We start from the raw sequence: 15,833 nt of genomic DNA, 5'->3' as shown, positions 1-15,833 counted from the left end.
AAAGGATGTGGTTAGAAATTATTTAAAAAATTAAGGATTATGATTAAATGTGCTCCTTTCCTTTCCCTGTCAGCTACGTTTCTCCCGTCACTCATTTATATTCACAAAACCAACACATCGACCGGTTCTCCTTCTTTCAAACTTTGGGATTGGAACAAGACTGTCAGAATGGGTCCCTTCTCTGAAGGTAATGGGTGATTAGAAATTGACAGCTGCCGTAAGGAAGTACCAAAGACCTAGCATATTCCAAGGAAGACATCAAAGATAAGCACAGACAAACAACAGCTCTGTTCCTTGACAGTACACGGGGATAGCCATTGCACTTTCTCAGCTACGAGGAAAAGATTTCTTAGGATACCAATCTACAAGATGAGAACCTACTTTTCCCACAGGATTGTTGTATTTAACATCTGATAATACTGCAAACGAACTATTTGAATGAAAGAATACAAGCAGTCACGACTCATTGCTAATGATGTCAATCAATAACAGTCCAATGGTATGAGACAACATATAATACCAGAACCACGAATTTGATGATAGTTCCAGAGATTCTTCTTCGTGAATTTGGTTGTGGTGTGTGAGCTTGTGTGTAGTGCCTTCCCATTTACGCGACAGAGCTTCATTGTAGAATCCTACACTTCGCGTCTATTTAATGTCCTTTTTTTCCAGAAATTTTGCTAACATCTTTTCACCTTTGGTCAAAGTTACTTAGAGAGAAAGGAATTTGCACCCGCTAAGATTTTCCAGAAGTTGGGCGTCGCATAGCTTGCTGTGGCTGTGGTCTACACACACAACGCAAGCGCTAACGACATTCTGAAATAATATTTCCTGACTTTGTTTCCTGCGTGTTTTTCGTCTTTCATCACATGTCAGATACTTTTCTTCCTTGTGATTTCTTTGGTTTAAATGTTTACTAGTTTGTGGTTTGGATGGTCGTGATGAAGGTCTTCGTACTCACTTCTATTGTCTGGTTTTTTCTCATGCTTACATTTTTGATCTATTGAATGCAGTTACATTTATTTTAGACGAAAAATAGTCGTAGAAAATCTAGGTGGTAACAAATATGAGTGAGCAGTCTCCAAAATTGAACCTCTTGTTTTTACGTGAAGCAATTCTTTGACAAACTCTATTGACATATCCAGGATCTAATTAAACTACTTAATCTACTTAAACATTGCTCATCCATTTATTTTGAAGCGTTCTGAGTATTGTGCTTTTGCTCAACTTAGTCCGGTGAATTCAGAAGCGGTTGTCATATTTACGTCTTTAGTTTCAATGGAACACCGTCCTTCTACGTCGGGAGCTAGTTTTAGAGAGGAGATTTTATCGAGGCTTGAAGCAAGAAACAGTGCAATTCGACCATGGGCATCAATCTTCAAAAATTGTAAGACTTATTTAATGTCCTTATTAAGCGGATTCACTTTCTTTTATAATTTGCAGTTGAAGTTTCAACAATAAGCACTTCTATCTTGTATAGGTCCATATTTACTAGTTGAAACGATCTGAACCATGGTGCAATTGCGTAAGCGGTTGCGCTTGGAGCGACGCGGTAGAACCAGCGGTTGCGATCGGGGTTAGACCAAAGTGAGCTCCACTCGAACTGCAGAACATGACTAAGGTCCCACCCTTTAGGGGTTTTTTTTTTTCCTTCAAGACCTGTTTATGTTCTATACACATCGATGAAGCTTTCAAATACATTGGTGAGAAGTTTTTTAGTTTGTGTGCTTCACTTATCGGGCTAACATAGTCGGACACATTCCGCACCATTTAGACATAATAAGAAATGCTTTGCACCCTTTATAAGTTTTTTCCAACATCCAGGTTGCGTAAAACGTGTTGTGTCCGATCGACGCGTTGCGTACTCATTTAATGCGTGCTAAGATCCACACCTGCAAAGCGTGAAAAACTTCTAGGAGCTCTTTTCTTCTTTTTTTCATTTTTTTTTTTTGAAATTTTCCTTCTGATAGTGTTTGAAAAGGTTGACGTAGTCTTAGCAAAGTTCCTTTCCATTGGATTTATCGTTTTTTTCCTTTTTTTTTGCTCTTAAGGCGCCTCAAAGATTTTAATCCGCCGGCATTGAGTTTCTCCTCCATTTCATTGTGTAACTGTGCATGGTTAGACATTTTTTGCAATTGCAGTAAATTTCCACGATTGTAAGAACGCTAACAATGCACAGTTACACAAAAAAGTGGGCGTATGTTAGTTCCGTACAAACTAAGATCGTAGAGGCACCATCGCAGGAAAATAAACATTAGAACTAATGGGAAAGGACTTTGGCAAGACGACGTTATCCTATTTATGCGTTGTACTACCGAAGAATAACGAAAAACTGCGAGGAGAGGGAGAAAAGGGCAGCGAGGAATTTGCTGCAGTACCTATGTGCCTTCCTCGAGGACGCGAATGTCATACATATGCGGCTCATTCTACGCCGATCGTGTTGCCATTTAGAAATACTTGTCACAGACAGAAATTTATTTTAATCATATGTAAATATTAATCATAAGTAAATTTAAAGAAGGTTTTTTTTTGCAGACAGTCTCATGTCGGATGACCTGACGAGATTGAGAAGACGATTTGGTCATCGTGAAAGAGTGGATGGCGTAGAGTAAGCTTCAAATCTTTCAATATCCTTTTGTTGCAAATGAGAAGCTCTAGTGGAACTCGCCCTTGCTACTTCTGTTTTGCACTTTTTTCTCTCATTTCTGTTCATTGCGGCTGAAATGAAACATGAACATCTACACCCTTGCTTTTTCGGACTGAGTTATAAATTGTGGGGATTAAGAAAGAATTTGCATTTTTTTTGCGTTGCTTCCTTTTCAGCTTCTTATAAAATAGTGATAGGCCCCTGATTTGGTTGCTGTTGGAAGGAAGAAGCAAGTAAAACTAATACGCTTTCCACAATACTTCGATCAATCATTTTTCTGACCGGTTTCTTGTTTCTTCTTATATTTTCACTACGCCGCTTTTAACGCAACAGCTTACGCAACAACTCAGTGCTTCATGCCATACTGACCCAACCACACAGACATTGCTATCTCCTTTGCTCTAGTTGAGTCTGGTCGATTGGTCTGGAAAACTACCTCGGAGATTCTGTATCTGTACCCTCCATCTCTTCCTTTGACACTAACACGTGATAGAACCAAGAGGATTTGGGAAAAATATAGTTGGGAGGAGCACCCAGTTGTACTCTTGTTTCTCGACGCTCTAACTCACTTTTTTCTCTTAGTAACTTCAGCTTACATGTCATAGATACTCTAAGACTAATGCTTTGGTTTTAAAGACCCGATGTTCAATTATTTACTTTGAGAAATAAAGGCGCCACTGAGTGCTCCCCCCTCCCCCTCCAACGACATTTTACCTAGGTTTTTTTTTGATTGGAGAATGATGGCTGTTTGGAGTCATATGTGCATGGGCATTCGTCTTTTCTCTGGACATTAGCAGGGGCCTTACTCAACTCTTTTACTAGCTTCAAAGATCTCTGTTGCTGTTCAGTATTAGGAGCATGTTCTACCTCAGCCTGAGTTATGCCGGATCGTCCAAGTCCCCCTATTCTACGCTTTTCCTCTCTGCCCGGTCATTTTCACTCGCGTCCTTTTTTCTCTCTTCCTTCTTACCTCTTTCAGTTTCTGTAAGTATTGGAACTGTAGTAAAAAAAAGGTAGAAGGAAATGATTTGTTGAATTGCACTTATTGGCGAATTACAAAGTGAGAAAGGACTAAAAGAGTTTAGCTGGGTCGAAACCTTAAACGAACGTATTCATGCACCGTTATGCGAAAAAATTAATGAAAACATAGCAGTTTCTTGCAAGCGTTGCTCCGCAAATCATTCCATTATATAATCGGATATTTGTACACGTATATAATATAATATAATCATTTTTGTTTCTAAACTTCTTTTCAGTTTTTCTGGAGTGGAAACGTCAGCCTTGGAATTGAAACAATTGCGGGAAGAGCTTGCAGAAGTCTATAAACAGAAAAGTCGTAACGACCAGTCACTTATCGAAGCTAACAGGAGATTGGATGAGCATGATGCAATTCTCAACGCCGTAACAAAGGAGTATGTTTTATTAATATTTTAGAAACTATTTTCTTTCATAGTAAGGCATTAACTCAGCGAGATACTTAAAGTTACTATCTCGGCTGGAGCTCGATCTCATTGGTAACGCAAAAGAATGTGTATTACATCGAGATTTTGCTCCTCAGCGACTCAGATTGTCGAGTGCGAAACCTGTGGGCTGAAGATCAACGACAGCACGGGTAAAAGCGAGCGAGTTTTTCCTATTTGCTAAGACGATACATCTCTGCTGGATGAATGGAGCAACAGTCGTGGATAAGTCGTAGTATAGTCGTGGTCTATCGTAGACTGCACTGCTTATGAAGTGCAGGAGTTTTCTTAATGAAGGCTCATCCGCGACACACTTTTATATTTGAAATTGAACACATTTGCGGAATGGTGGCCGGCTATAAATATTTTATAGTAGTTGTATGGTACCAGTTACGTTTATGGTAGTGGTAGTACCGATTTTCACTGATTTGGATAAGGAATTTGAGTTGAAATTGTCACGATGCAACAGATGTGAATAACTGCATCAGACTGAATAAGTTGTCATATGGGCTAGATTCGACAACACTTTGGCATCCTTTTCCTTACTTCTAAGCTCGGCGAGCACCTACAAAGAGACTTATGTCTTCAACTTCAACAAAAAGTTTTAGATTTATTTTTTGATAGATTTTTCAACCTAATTCTTCTTCATAATGTGATCTACGTGGTAATTTAAAGCTTTTCATGAACAAAACTTGATGCCACCTGTAGACTGTGAAACCTTCTGTCAACATTTCTCCGCGCCTGTTATGTGAACTTATGCAATTTATTTAATTTTATTCAAATCGTTATGTAACAACCATGGCTTGAACATATATTTACGACGTGCCCCTAATGGCGAAAAAATCTTGTTCTTGCTTATTAGATTGAAGAAAGAGGCTAGCCGATGTGGCAAGTCAGTATTTTTATCCTCCCAGACAAGCTTGGTACCAATTTGTCGAAACCATCGCGCAAGCGATTCTGAACTGGCTGACGTTTTAAGTTACAAATCTAGAAAAAAAATTACAGTTCAAAACGTTGAAATTCAAATTTTAGTTGCACGAATCGTAAACGTTGGCTTGAAAAGTTCTGGAGGCATTTTGAATTTAATCCAAAAACTCTAAAATGAACCGCAAAGGCGCGTCTCTCGATAACGGTGAAACTCACACCAGATCTCGGATGGGTCCTCTGATCCTAATGAGACGTTCGAATCATTCGCTCTTGTGATCGATCAGTCGGTGATCCATGCTAGGCGTCTCCGATTCAGGGTTTAAGCTCTGAAGAAGGCGATTTTGCCGACAAGTTAGACAGTAAAATTATTTAACAACCTCAATTGTACTGCTTATTAAAAATCAATACGACATCTTACTGTGCCGAGGTTCATTGTAAGTCGAATTTTTTAACAGTCGGGTCAAATCGAACTGATGCATTTGTGTAGGTAGCTGTGCTAGTGGCGCGGTGAAGCTAGCAATTGCGGGACACGACCCTGTAGTTCTATCTCTCCCTGCAACCGCTACGAAACTACAAAACTAAAAATTTAAAAAATTTAGAAATTGCACAGTTATGTGGCGTTGTTCTGCACACTGCACAGTAAAAAAAATGTCTGAGATTGCGACGTAATTCGGATGCAAAATAATTCCCATTTAGTGGTACGATAAGTGCGAAATTCAACCGTATTCTATAGAAATTCTTTTTTCCTCTTTTTTTTCTTAGTAGAAATTATTTTTTCTTCAGAAGAGACAGCTTGGCATTGGAAAACAAGAAATTATACGCACGAATCAGTGAATTGGAATGTAGCCTCAAGAAATCTACAGATGACAGGCAATCTCTCTTCGACGAATGGATTGCTCTATCAGTGCGGAATCTCAGATCCAGTTAGTAGGGGTTATTCTCTCCCTATTTCTTTTAGGCCCTGCTTGAGACGAAAACTAACGAACTAATGCAACTACAGCAGGAACGGCTAGTGCTCATCAATAAAATTCGGGATCTTAACGAGCAACATGCGAACCTATTCAACACTGAAGTGGACCAACAGCAAGAGTAAGTGTAATGACTGCTCTAGTTAGATGTCTTTGTCGTGTATTTATATTTTTTCAAGACGACGGCAACGCAAAATACGCGAAGAAATTGCAAAGGCTTGCGAGGATACTTCTAAAGACGAGAAAGTGTAAGCTATTTTAATTGTCGACCTCGGTTGTAATTGTGATGGTGTACGAATGCTCTTGAGTTGGATTGGAGATGCGCATGTTGAAACAGGGCAACCGTCTTATGGTTTCGAATCCGATATTTCGAATTCTCTCAACTCTCAATGTTTCGAAATGCCCCTAACCCAACTAGGTCTCCTATCCCTCCGGAATCCATATCTTGGTAGTAGAATTGTTTGCGAAAGTGAGGAAACTGTCTTGATATGTATTGGCTGACCATATGTATTGGATGTTTATGGCCTCAGCAACTGAACTGATGCTTCAATCGAGGCATTGGAGCATTCCTAGCAGACTGCTCGACGCCAAACATTTCCTTTGTTCTTACTTGAAACAAGGCTACGCGTCATGAAAGGTTACTTTTTAAACTAACGTACACAAATGTATGCTCTGTTTATTAAATCTGTTTCCTCTTGACAACTGTTTATCCTCAAACTCTCTTTTCCTACTTTTTGGCTAAAATTCGGGTCTTCCCCAGTTTCTCCGCCTTCTCGATGATGTCTTCGATTATCCCTTTTCATAGGTACAAGGACTGATTTGTTAGGAGTGTTCTGCTTCGAATCCCTTCCTGTGTAAATATAGGCTAACTTTTCAAGATATCCAGTCTTTCTCAAGTTATGTCCGTTTTCCTTCAATACATTTCTGGTTTATTTTCAACGGTTTCATCGAATGAGCCGTTCATTATGCTGAGATAAATACTATATTACTTTTCTTGAGCAGAACCAAGATTGTTATTGTTTTTTTATTCTGGCTAATGCTTCTGGGCTGAGCTGAGTTAGTCTTAGTTTCAGAGAACATCATCTACGTAGCGCATTTTTTTGCAGATCAATTTCGGATGGCTGTGAATCGCTGCTTTTTCCACTGAAACTCTTTTTTTAGAGCTGCAGCTTTGCAACTATCTCATCTGACAACAAGCGATATCGCATTAGGTGATGCTGTTCCTCACGAAGTTTTGTTCAAAGCTGTAAGTTTGTGATTTATTTTGCAATGTTAATACTGTGCGCATTGTTTATTCTCAGGAAGTGAATGACGGTGAAGTCTACGATGTTCTATGGCTTTCAATTGATATGTATGCCAGCGGCGGAAGTGATAAAAGGGTGCGATTGTGGAAGGTGGATCAAAGAATGAGACCGTCAAAAATGTATGTTCTTCACTCACTGTTATCCCCAACGTAATCTTTTAAAAATGCGGGGCACAATTCATTTTCTGCTCCGTCAGGATGTTATCTTTCATAATAATAAACTAAAATAAATGGGTTCTAATATTTCCGCAGAGAACTCTGACGTTGTAACATTTTCTGTAGTGTTTTTTTTTCCTATCCTGATGGTACGCTTTCTGGATACGAATGTGCCTAGTTTTTTTCTTTTTCTTTTGAAATCTCTATCAGAAATCTGCAGGAATGGGTGCTACAATAAATTCATCTTGGTCATATTTACTATTTGAATCACTTTTTTCTCTCTAAAACACTCTAAATAACTCTCCACCATGGAAAACTACCTAATGGATCCCAAAGAGGCGCGAAGGTCTGAAAAAGTTCTCTTGACGAGCTGTGTCTTATTAATCATCTTGCCATTTTAATCCAAAAGTCGTGTCAAGAATCCAAAATCAGCCCAAAATCAAAGATACCCAACACAACCTGCGGTTTGATTGCCTCTCACCCATTACTGTGACGTTCTGCGTCAGAGGCGACAAAGCCCAGTGTGCGGGGTACTGAGACAGAATCCGTGTTGGAGAGACAAAAGGGTTTTTTTTTCCCTCACCAAATCTTTCCCTTATAATTAGTCTCGAAAGTAAAGATTTTATTACCATTACCTTCAACAAATATCAGTATTTAGAAGTTGAAAAATTCTTACCGCAACGTTATTTAGTGCAGGAAGTTTTTCTCAAGAGAATAGATAAAACTCATTTTTACTCACGAAATAGTTTCCCCTTTACGCTTATAATCCCAGGAAGCCATGTCGAAGGCAATTGGTGTGACGAAGATTTGAAAACGATTAATCCCAAGAAACAGACTCTTGTTTGTCTGGATTTTGAACGAAAATTTCATGATCCTGACGTGTTTGTGGATATAATGACCATTGAATTGAGTGAAACATGATGGTGGAAACGTGTGCGTAAAGCTACTTAACACATTTACATCTTTGAGTTTACATAATCTGCTCGTGGCGTTGGGGGTTCAGTTTTAAACCAGCCTTCATTAGTTTTCTGTTTAGGAGCACTCTTGTTGGCTGCAATAATGCAGTAACCCGTCTTGATTTTGATCCCGAATCGCGTCTTCTTCTTGGTGCTAGTAATGATCATGGTGTTAGATTGTGGAATGTGGATAATCAACGACTTATGGTAATCACAATGTTTTCGCTCTTATGGTTTTATTCCTTTACTATGTTTATCTAATTATGTTTCAGTATTTTACACTGTCTGGTTTTTTTAATCAAAAGAAAATTGCTTTAAAGGCAGCGTATGACATTGACGTAGTGTGGAAACCTGATGGAAAACATAGAGTATGGGGTGTAGATTACGAGGTATGAACGTGGTCCCGCTCAATTCCCCTTAATCGTCCTGAAAAATGGCGTGAGAACACTTTAGTTTTTACGAGGCACGTTAGAACGCCCTACCTCCATTTTCCGGTTTTCTCAACAACATTTTCATTGGTTTCACTTGACTGTAGAAGTCTCATTGATTCTTCTCCGCTCGCCACCTACATAGGCTAGCCCCCACGAGTCATTCTGCAGGCGACTCACGCGGTCTTAACCATCAAACGATTCTGAATTGATATGAACGCGGTGGAGCGTCCCAAGCAGATTGATTAAAGCCAGATATCCTTTTTTCCTTCTTTTCTTCTTTCTTTATATGACAGCCGGGAGTACAATGAAATAATGGCAACCTTCCATTTTTTTTCGAAAACGCATGTAATTTTGGCGAGGTATTTACTATGCTTTCAATCATAGGACATATGCTCCTATTTATTCCTGCTTAGAATCTGGAAGAAGATCGGATTAGTATATATTAAATGCTAGACCGTGAAAGTTCTCTGTTTTAGTGTTCATTCATGGGCCATGCGGACAAAGTATCGTCGGCTCGATTTTTGTCTTCACTTCAAGTTGTTTCTGGTTCTAATGATCGCCTTATCAAGTTATGGGATGTGAGGAGCCAACGATGTAATGTTTCTCATTTTTTACATCTATCCGACGCTGGTGACGGTCAAATACTCAGGTTTACGATCCGTCTTTCCTGGGTCTACAATTCTCGATCTGGTTGGTATTGATAGAGCATCTGCCTCATTTATTTCAGGTTTGATCGTCCTTTTTTTCTATTCTTTTTGTGAACAATGAAATGCTTTGCACAACGACGTTTTGTAACTTTTTAGAAAAAAAAGAGTTATAGGTCATTTCGACAGGAAGTTACGATTTTGGGATTCGAGATCTCAAGAACCTATTCATGTTATAGAGATGGCGGGAAAAGTGACTTCTTTGGATGTGTCGTCAGGTGCGTGCACTCGATTTTTGTACCTAGTAGTTCGAGTTGCTAATTCGTTTTTTTTTTTTGAGACGGCATGTACGTTCTCTGTTCCACCAGAGATGATACCCTGTCGCTGATGGATGTTCGAAAATATCAAACAGTACACATATATAGGTGCGCTCAAATGATACTAACTTTCCGGTTTTTTTCCTCAGATTAAGAGTGAGTAGCATTTTTCCAGCGCGGAGCAGTATCGTACCTCAAGTGACCTGTCACGTTGTGTTCTTTCGCCAGGAATGGAATATTGCGCTGCTGGGTTTGTCAAGTCACATTACAAATGGTGTTACAGTCGGGTCAAAAATCCTTGATCTCAGTGCGTCGTTCCGTTATCGTCCGTTCTGCGTTGGGCGGTGTAAATGCCTCCGGTGCAGATCGCATACTTAGCGCTACCGTCTACTATGCCTGTGGCTTTGATTGTAGCAACTATCCCGAGCGCTGCCGCTTACGCAATGTTACACCACGATTCATGTTTATTTGACCCAGCTGTATCAACTATTTCTAAATGTTTAATTGCGATGATGTACAATTCGGTACTGTTTTAAGAGCATCAGACGGTAGCGTATTTGTATGGAACATTCAGTCAACAAAACTTGAAAAAGTTCTGCATAAAGGAGGACATGAGTGAGATTTATTCACGTTTACTTGCTGAAATGTTTGACGCAAAAGTAACAATGAATAGTCTATTTTTCTCTGTTTAGGCATTCGGTGCTGTCAGTAAGTTGGAATCCCTCTGGTGTTGGACTTCTTAGTTGCGACAGGCAAAAAATGGTTTGCTTGTGGAAGTGACGACATAATTACTGCCCTAAGGAATTTCGTGCACAAAAAAAAATATTGTGATTCGTAACATCCACATTCTACGGTTCTTGAATATGGAGATCGTTTGTATAATAGCAAGAACAACCTCTGCTTTACAGATTGTTACGGTGAGAAATTTATGCCTTTTGGCCCCTATTTCGGCATCAGTATCTTCTTCGCAAGTCTGGATGTGTTGTTGTGCTTGCGATTTGAACAACAAAATATCACATCCATCTTGGCTAGTCTGTCGATAATAGCAGATTTTAACAAATGACAATTCAAGACAATTCATGGGGAATTAATGCAGACGCAACCGTGCAGTTGCTCCAGTTTTGTGTGAAATATCTGTGATGACTGCTTCTTGCAGTGCGAATGTATCAATGTTATCACTGCCTTAGATAATGGTTAGGATTAAGGCGATCTACATTTCGCTTAAGAGTTAGACGGACAATTACAATGACATTTTGAATATTGCATCACATCCATTTATTTTGGCACGCCTACCAATGATTTATTGTGACGATCAATGTTTCTTCCTAACCTTAACACTATCCGAAATGGACGAACTTTCCACTAGTCACAGGAAGTAACCTAAATCTATCAGGAATACAAAGGTTTCATTGGCGTAGAATTGAACTTCGAATCTCTCTTACCTATTTTCCCATGGGGTCAAAGCGGGAAGAACGGTGTTGAATAGGTGAGCCGGATGTTCTTGATCTTTTCTACATCTTCGCTGCATCCATAGATTCGATAGTCGGAACTTGTTCTCCGACTCCCTTCACTTTTGAACAGTTGGATAAAGGACCTCCTTCATTTTGGACGGTTGGGGAATGGATCCTCATCACTTCAGCTGCACCTCATGAGCTAGACCCTCTTCACCTGATGAGGGTCCCGCTCTTCCTCAGGACGCGCATCACGTTAATTTCCCGACCCAGATATGCATAGCTGGAGCACTCTGATACACTCGTTCCATTGAGTGTGAGTGGGGCATAAGAAACCTATTCGTTTCTCATGAGTATCTTCTTGTCTAGGTTCAGCTGGAGACAGATCTTCTTGCACTTTTCACCAAGTTCGAGCAGCATTGCTACCTCCTGAGTAATGCTTGACTGCTTAACAGAAGGGTTCATCATCATCGAAACGGAAATGCCGCTGCCGGCCTTCAGTATGCACTTCTACGTTTTCTAACTCTAATCTACATCCTACGTTCTCGAGGCTAGTTGAATATTTTGGGTAAGATTGTATCATCTTGTCGAATTCCTCTCTTTACGTTGATTGTGATGCTATTATGGAATAGGAAAGTCTTCATTGCGGAATTGTTATTTATTCACGAAGTATCTTTATATATGCCCTGGTTGTTTAGAGTTTCCATGAACACTACAGTCTTAAGTGAATTGAAGGCCTTCTTCAAGCCGACGAAAACGGGACACATCTTGTATACTGTATGTATACTCGCGATACTTCTAATTGTTGTTCGTCGTTATACCTATCAGTAAAATGCAGCAGGTTTGCATCCGAAGTTCAATTGTAAGTATTAAGCACGAATAGTACCAATAAATGGTAAACAGCTAAGCAGTATGCTGTGTTGTTTGACCTGAGAGTTAACCAAAAATAAGAAAGACCGGTTCTGATAGACATGTTGACTGTTTGAAGGGCCAGCGAAGCGAAACAGTTTGAGAGCTAAATGCTTGAAAAGGAGAGGTGTTTGACCAAATAACGATGAGATGTTCTCAAATCGCCTAACATTAACAAACATTCCACCGGAACAATTTATACTGCAGAGAATGTTGCCAGTATTTTGTGATTTAGTTTGTTCTTTCGTTTGAGGTTCTACCTTTATTTGTCCTCCATTTATTTACTTCATTTTCTATGCTCTATTATTCAGTCTTCAATGGGAGCTGAACAATAAATGATAACGGTGCTAAAAATTATTTAACACTCACAGTCACATCGATGCGTCGCAGTGGAATACAGTACAAACAACATGTTGCTGCTTCGAACTAATTTCGACGAATTTTATGAGAGTTTGTCAGCATCGATTAGAGGACCTTCTTTGTTTGATCTTTTGTATGCTGACAAATTCCCTGTTTGTTAGAAGAGAATTTATTTCGTCACGTTTTGTGAATGAAGATCGCGGACATGTGCAGGAAGAAACAGGGAAAGCATAGCGAAAGCAGACGAGCAGACACTTTATTAAATTACTAGGTACTGAGACTGTAGATTTGCAACTCGATTTCGTGTGCGATTGGAGTCGATGAAAATCACTTTGTCAAGGAGTTGATTGCGGAACTGGCCTTGTCGCATCTATATTGTATATCGCTCTCATAGCTGCCGTTGTTCTTCGGCATACAACCCAGGTAAAATAACTCGATCTAATCGTTTACCGTAACACCCGTTCAAGGCGTCGAGGAGTCCCACATCTGGTTACAATTACCAGCGTGCGGGGGTCCATGGACTGCTGCTAGCTTCGATACAAGGTTATACATCATTTTGAAGTTTCGCGCTGCTTTCCGCGAATATAACAATGTCGTCGGCACTACTTCACATCGGCCAAGGGGCGTCTTGATGGTGCTAGGATAATATCAACACTACGCTGACCTTCTATTTTTCGCTTAATGTCGATGGCGAAATTGAGCAGAAAAGGTTTTGCTGCTGCCCCTTGTCTTACTCCAGTTACTACCTCAAACGATGTTCTACGTCTTACTGCTGTTCGAACTACAGCAGTTGATTCACGTCGCCGGGTAGACGTATCAACTTTCCTGGTACTTCGCGAGAGAGTCGAAAGCGGCTTCGAAGTCCAAGAAGGCTAACTGTATTTCCTTGGATTACCGCTGCCAGATTATCTATATGTGTGTATATTTTGCTTTAAAAAACAGGTCCTTTTTGTAGTGTTAATTACTACCGCTAGGGTGCGATGGCGTGTTCACCATATCTGAGAATCGTTTGAGGTTTACGAACGCTTGTTCAACTTGTAAAATGAATAAGCTAGCCGATGTATCAAATCTGTCTTCATTCGCCCAGACCAAGCTGGTATCTATTTATCCACCCAGAAGTATGAAATCCATCTAAATTCCAAAAAAATTATCATATGGGAAAAACAGCGATATGGCTGTCTTGTAGCGCTTCTTCTCTATAAAACTAGCTGAAACATTTCTCTCCGTCCTTTTGTCACGAAGTTATTCGCGATCTTCGAGACCTATCAATGTGCACAGAACCCGGTTTTTCTAGTCATTAAATCAAATCAAATCCACTTTTAAACTGCTGACTACTACTTTTGATTTAATTTCTCATCTTTTAGAAGTGGTTTTAAGTTTTTAACTATTTTCCAAAATTTGACCAAGCGGGGTGTTGAATCTGGGTGATCCCAATGTTACATTGTCAACACCTTGTACATTTTCGAAACAAAATGTTTGAACTTCCATCGTGTCCTACGCCTGGAACCAAATATAGTGTTTTGTAATTTTTGTAATAATTTAATATTATTTACTGTAATATTTTATAATGTATGTTATCACCTAATACTGCGTAATATTTTGCACTGGTTATCATGGTATCCTTTATTCACTACTGCACACCGTACACTCCCTTATGACCCCCATCCCTTGGTACCCCTCCCTCTACGACACCTCAACTGGAAAATCCTACCACACACCTGATCCTGGTAATAGGGCCAGGAGGAAGTCGCTGACGCTTCATCGCACTCAACTCTTGACAGCAGTATTCAGCACAGAAATGGTCGCTCATGTTTGAAGGTGGGTAAATAGCTGGACAGGGCCCTATGTTACTTGTCATGCTGTGATTTATTGAGTCACATGTGAATGCTGCTACATTTCCTTTCTTGAAATTACGAGGAACGATATCTGCGAGAAATTTTCTAAGTCATTGGCTCCCCCTAGTAACCTTAAGCGAAGACTCATGCACAATCGCCTATATTATCGTATTCGCACTACACCGGAGTGCAAAATGTGTTCGGATAACAACGACGGTGATTGCATGGGTTCATATGTTGTTTATCTGATTTCTTGTATGCAGTGCTGTTGTTTTGCTCCAAGAAAGAGGTGGCGTGTAAGGCGTTTATTCGGCTGCTAAGGAAGCAACAATAAGATCCAAGAAGCGGGTTATATAGGAACAAAACTTGATGTACTCTCCATACATCATACAATATCTCGTTGATCGATCATCTGATTCAGTGACAGAGAATTTGATTTTACATATAGAAGCTCGATGAATAAGCATTGCTGAAGAAAAACACATATATTTTTAATGACTCGGCTAGAACGGCACAAAAGTTTGGAAGGATGTGAACTTGCAATTCTTTGCTATTCTGTAGCGCTAAAGAAAGCTGTGACGAATACATAGGAGAAACAGCTGGACCACTATGTAATCGAGTTAAGGAACACCTGGACGACAAAAGTCGAAATTATTTGACTCCACTGCATTGGGTGGTCATAGGGTGCGTCATAACGGAGAAGATTTTGAAGTTAAGATCACGATTTTGGTGCGCGAACCGAGTATTAGGGCGCGCAAGGCTCTGGAGGCGTTTTGGATCCACTCCAAGCGGCGAAAGATGAATGCCAAAGGGGAATTTCTCTGCATTACGCGGGAGTTCATCTCCTATTTAATGCGTTGATGTTTGATTGCGCTAGTCGCCCCTCAGGTATCTTGCAATGGCAGGATAGTCATCTGACGCTAAGGTACGATATACTCTTCTACTTGTAGCTATGAGGTCCAATTGTAAACTTAGGACTGTCTTTTATGGGCGAATAGAGATCAGTTAAATCACGTTTGATTTCACAAATTGAGGCTCAGGAGAAGCCGATATTGCCGAAACGTTAGCCACGAATAAAGGATTATAACAAGCTCGTGTCCGGCTCAATTAAAGTAAACAAATAATGAAACATCACCATGTCGAGGTTTAGTGAACGTCGTACATAAAGGCGAAATTTTTGTTGTAAAGTAAACTGCATATTAACCAACACAATAGTAATTGTTGTTTCTACTGAGTTCGACTCGACTGTGCAATGATTTCTGTGCCTCGTTCTAGATCCGGGCATAAGCCCGAAAGCTTCATTAATGGCAAAGGCTGTACCAAGATTAACGTTGTCTGTATTCCTTGAATTATGTTTAGATTGATAACAAATTTTTTATTCACATAGCGTGGTATTTTGAGTTTTTTCTCTAATGGCCAGATAAGATATCTTGAATTTTCGTTTTTTGAGCAATTGTTTTGCACAGCAC

At 39.8% G+C, this 15,833-nt stretch overlaps 1 protein-coding gene across 2 annotated transcripts; it reads left to right on the top strand.

Moving 5' to 3' along the window:
* Positions 1-1,278: 1,278 nt before the first annotated feature.
* RB195_012936 (uncharacterized protein) lies at positions 1,279-10,589 on the top strand (the record flags this gene model as incomplete). 2 transcript variants are annotated; one of them, XM_064202542.1, is made up of 17 exons in its annotated part: positions 1,279-1,387; positions 2,536-2,608; positions 3,904-4,059; positions 4,131-4,259; positions 5,818-5,938; positions 5,993-6,123; positions 6,182-6,250; positions 7,164-7,248; positions 7,304-7,425; positions 8,498-8,624; positions 9,325-9,442; positions 9,498-9,575; positions 9,669-9,770; positions 9,833-9,917; positions 9,985-10,059; positions 10,347-10,424; positions 10,502-10,589. In XM_064202542.1, 17 exons carry the CDS (start codon positions 1,279-1,281, stop codon positions 10,587-10,589), a joined length of 1,746 nt encoding a protein of 581 aa, XP_064058423.1. The 2 variants fall into 2 exon arrangements, with proteins under 2 accessions (XP_064058423.1, XP_013297749.2); XM_013442295.2 differs by lacking the exon at positions 4,131-4,259.
* Positions 10,590-15,833: the final 5,244 nt, after the last annotated feature.

This window comes from Necator americanus, chromosome V, assembly GCF_031761385.1.
Source record: "Necator americanus strain Aroian chromosome V, whole genome shotgun sequence".
Classification (NCBI taxonomy): Eukaryota; Metazoa; Nematoda; class Chromadorea; order Rhabditida; family Ancylostomatidae; genus Necator; species Necator americanus.
Note: the sequence above shows the minus strand (reverse complement) of the source record. Positions and strands in the feature narration are given on the sequence as shown.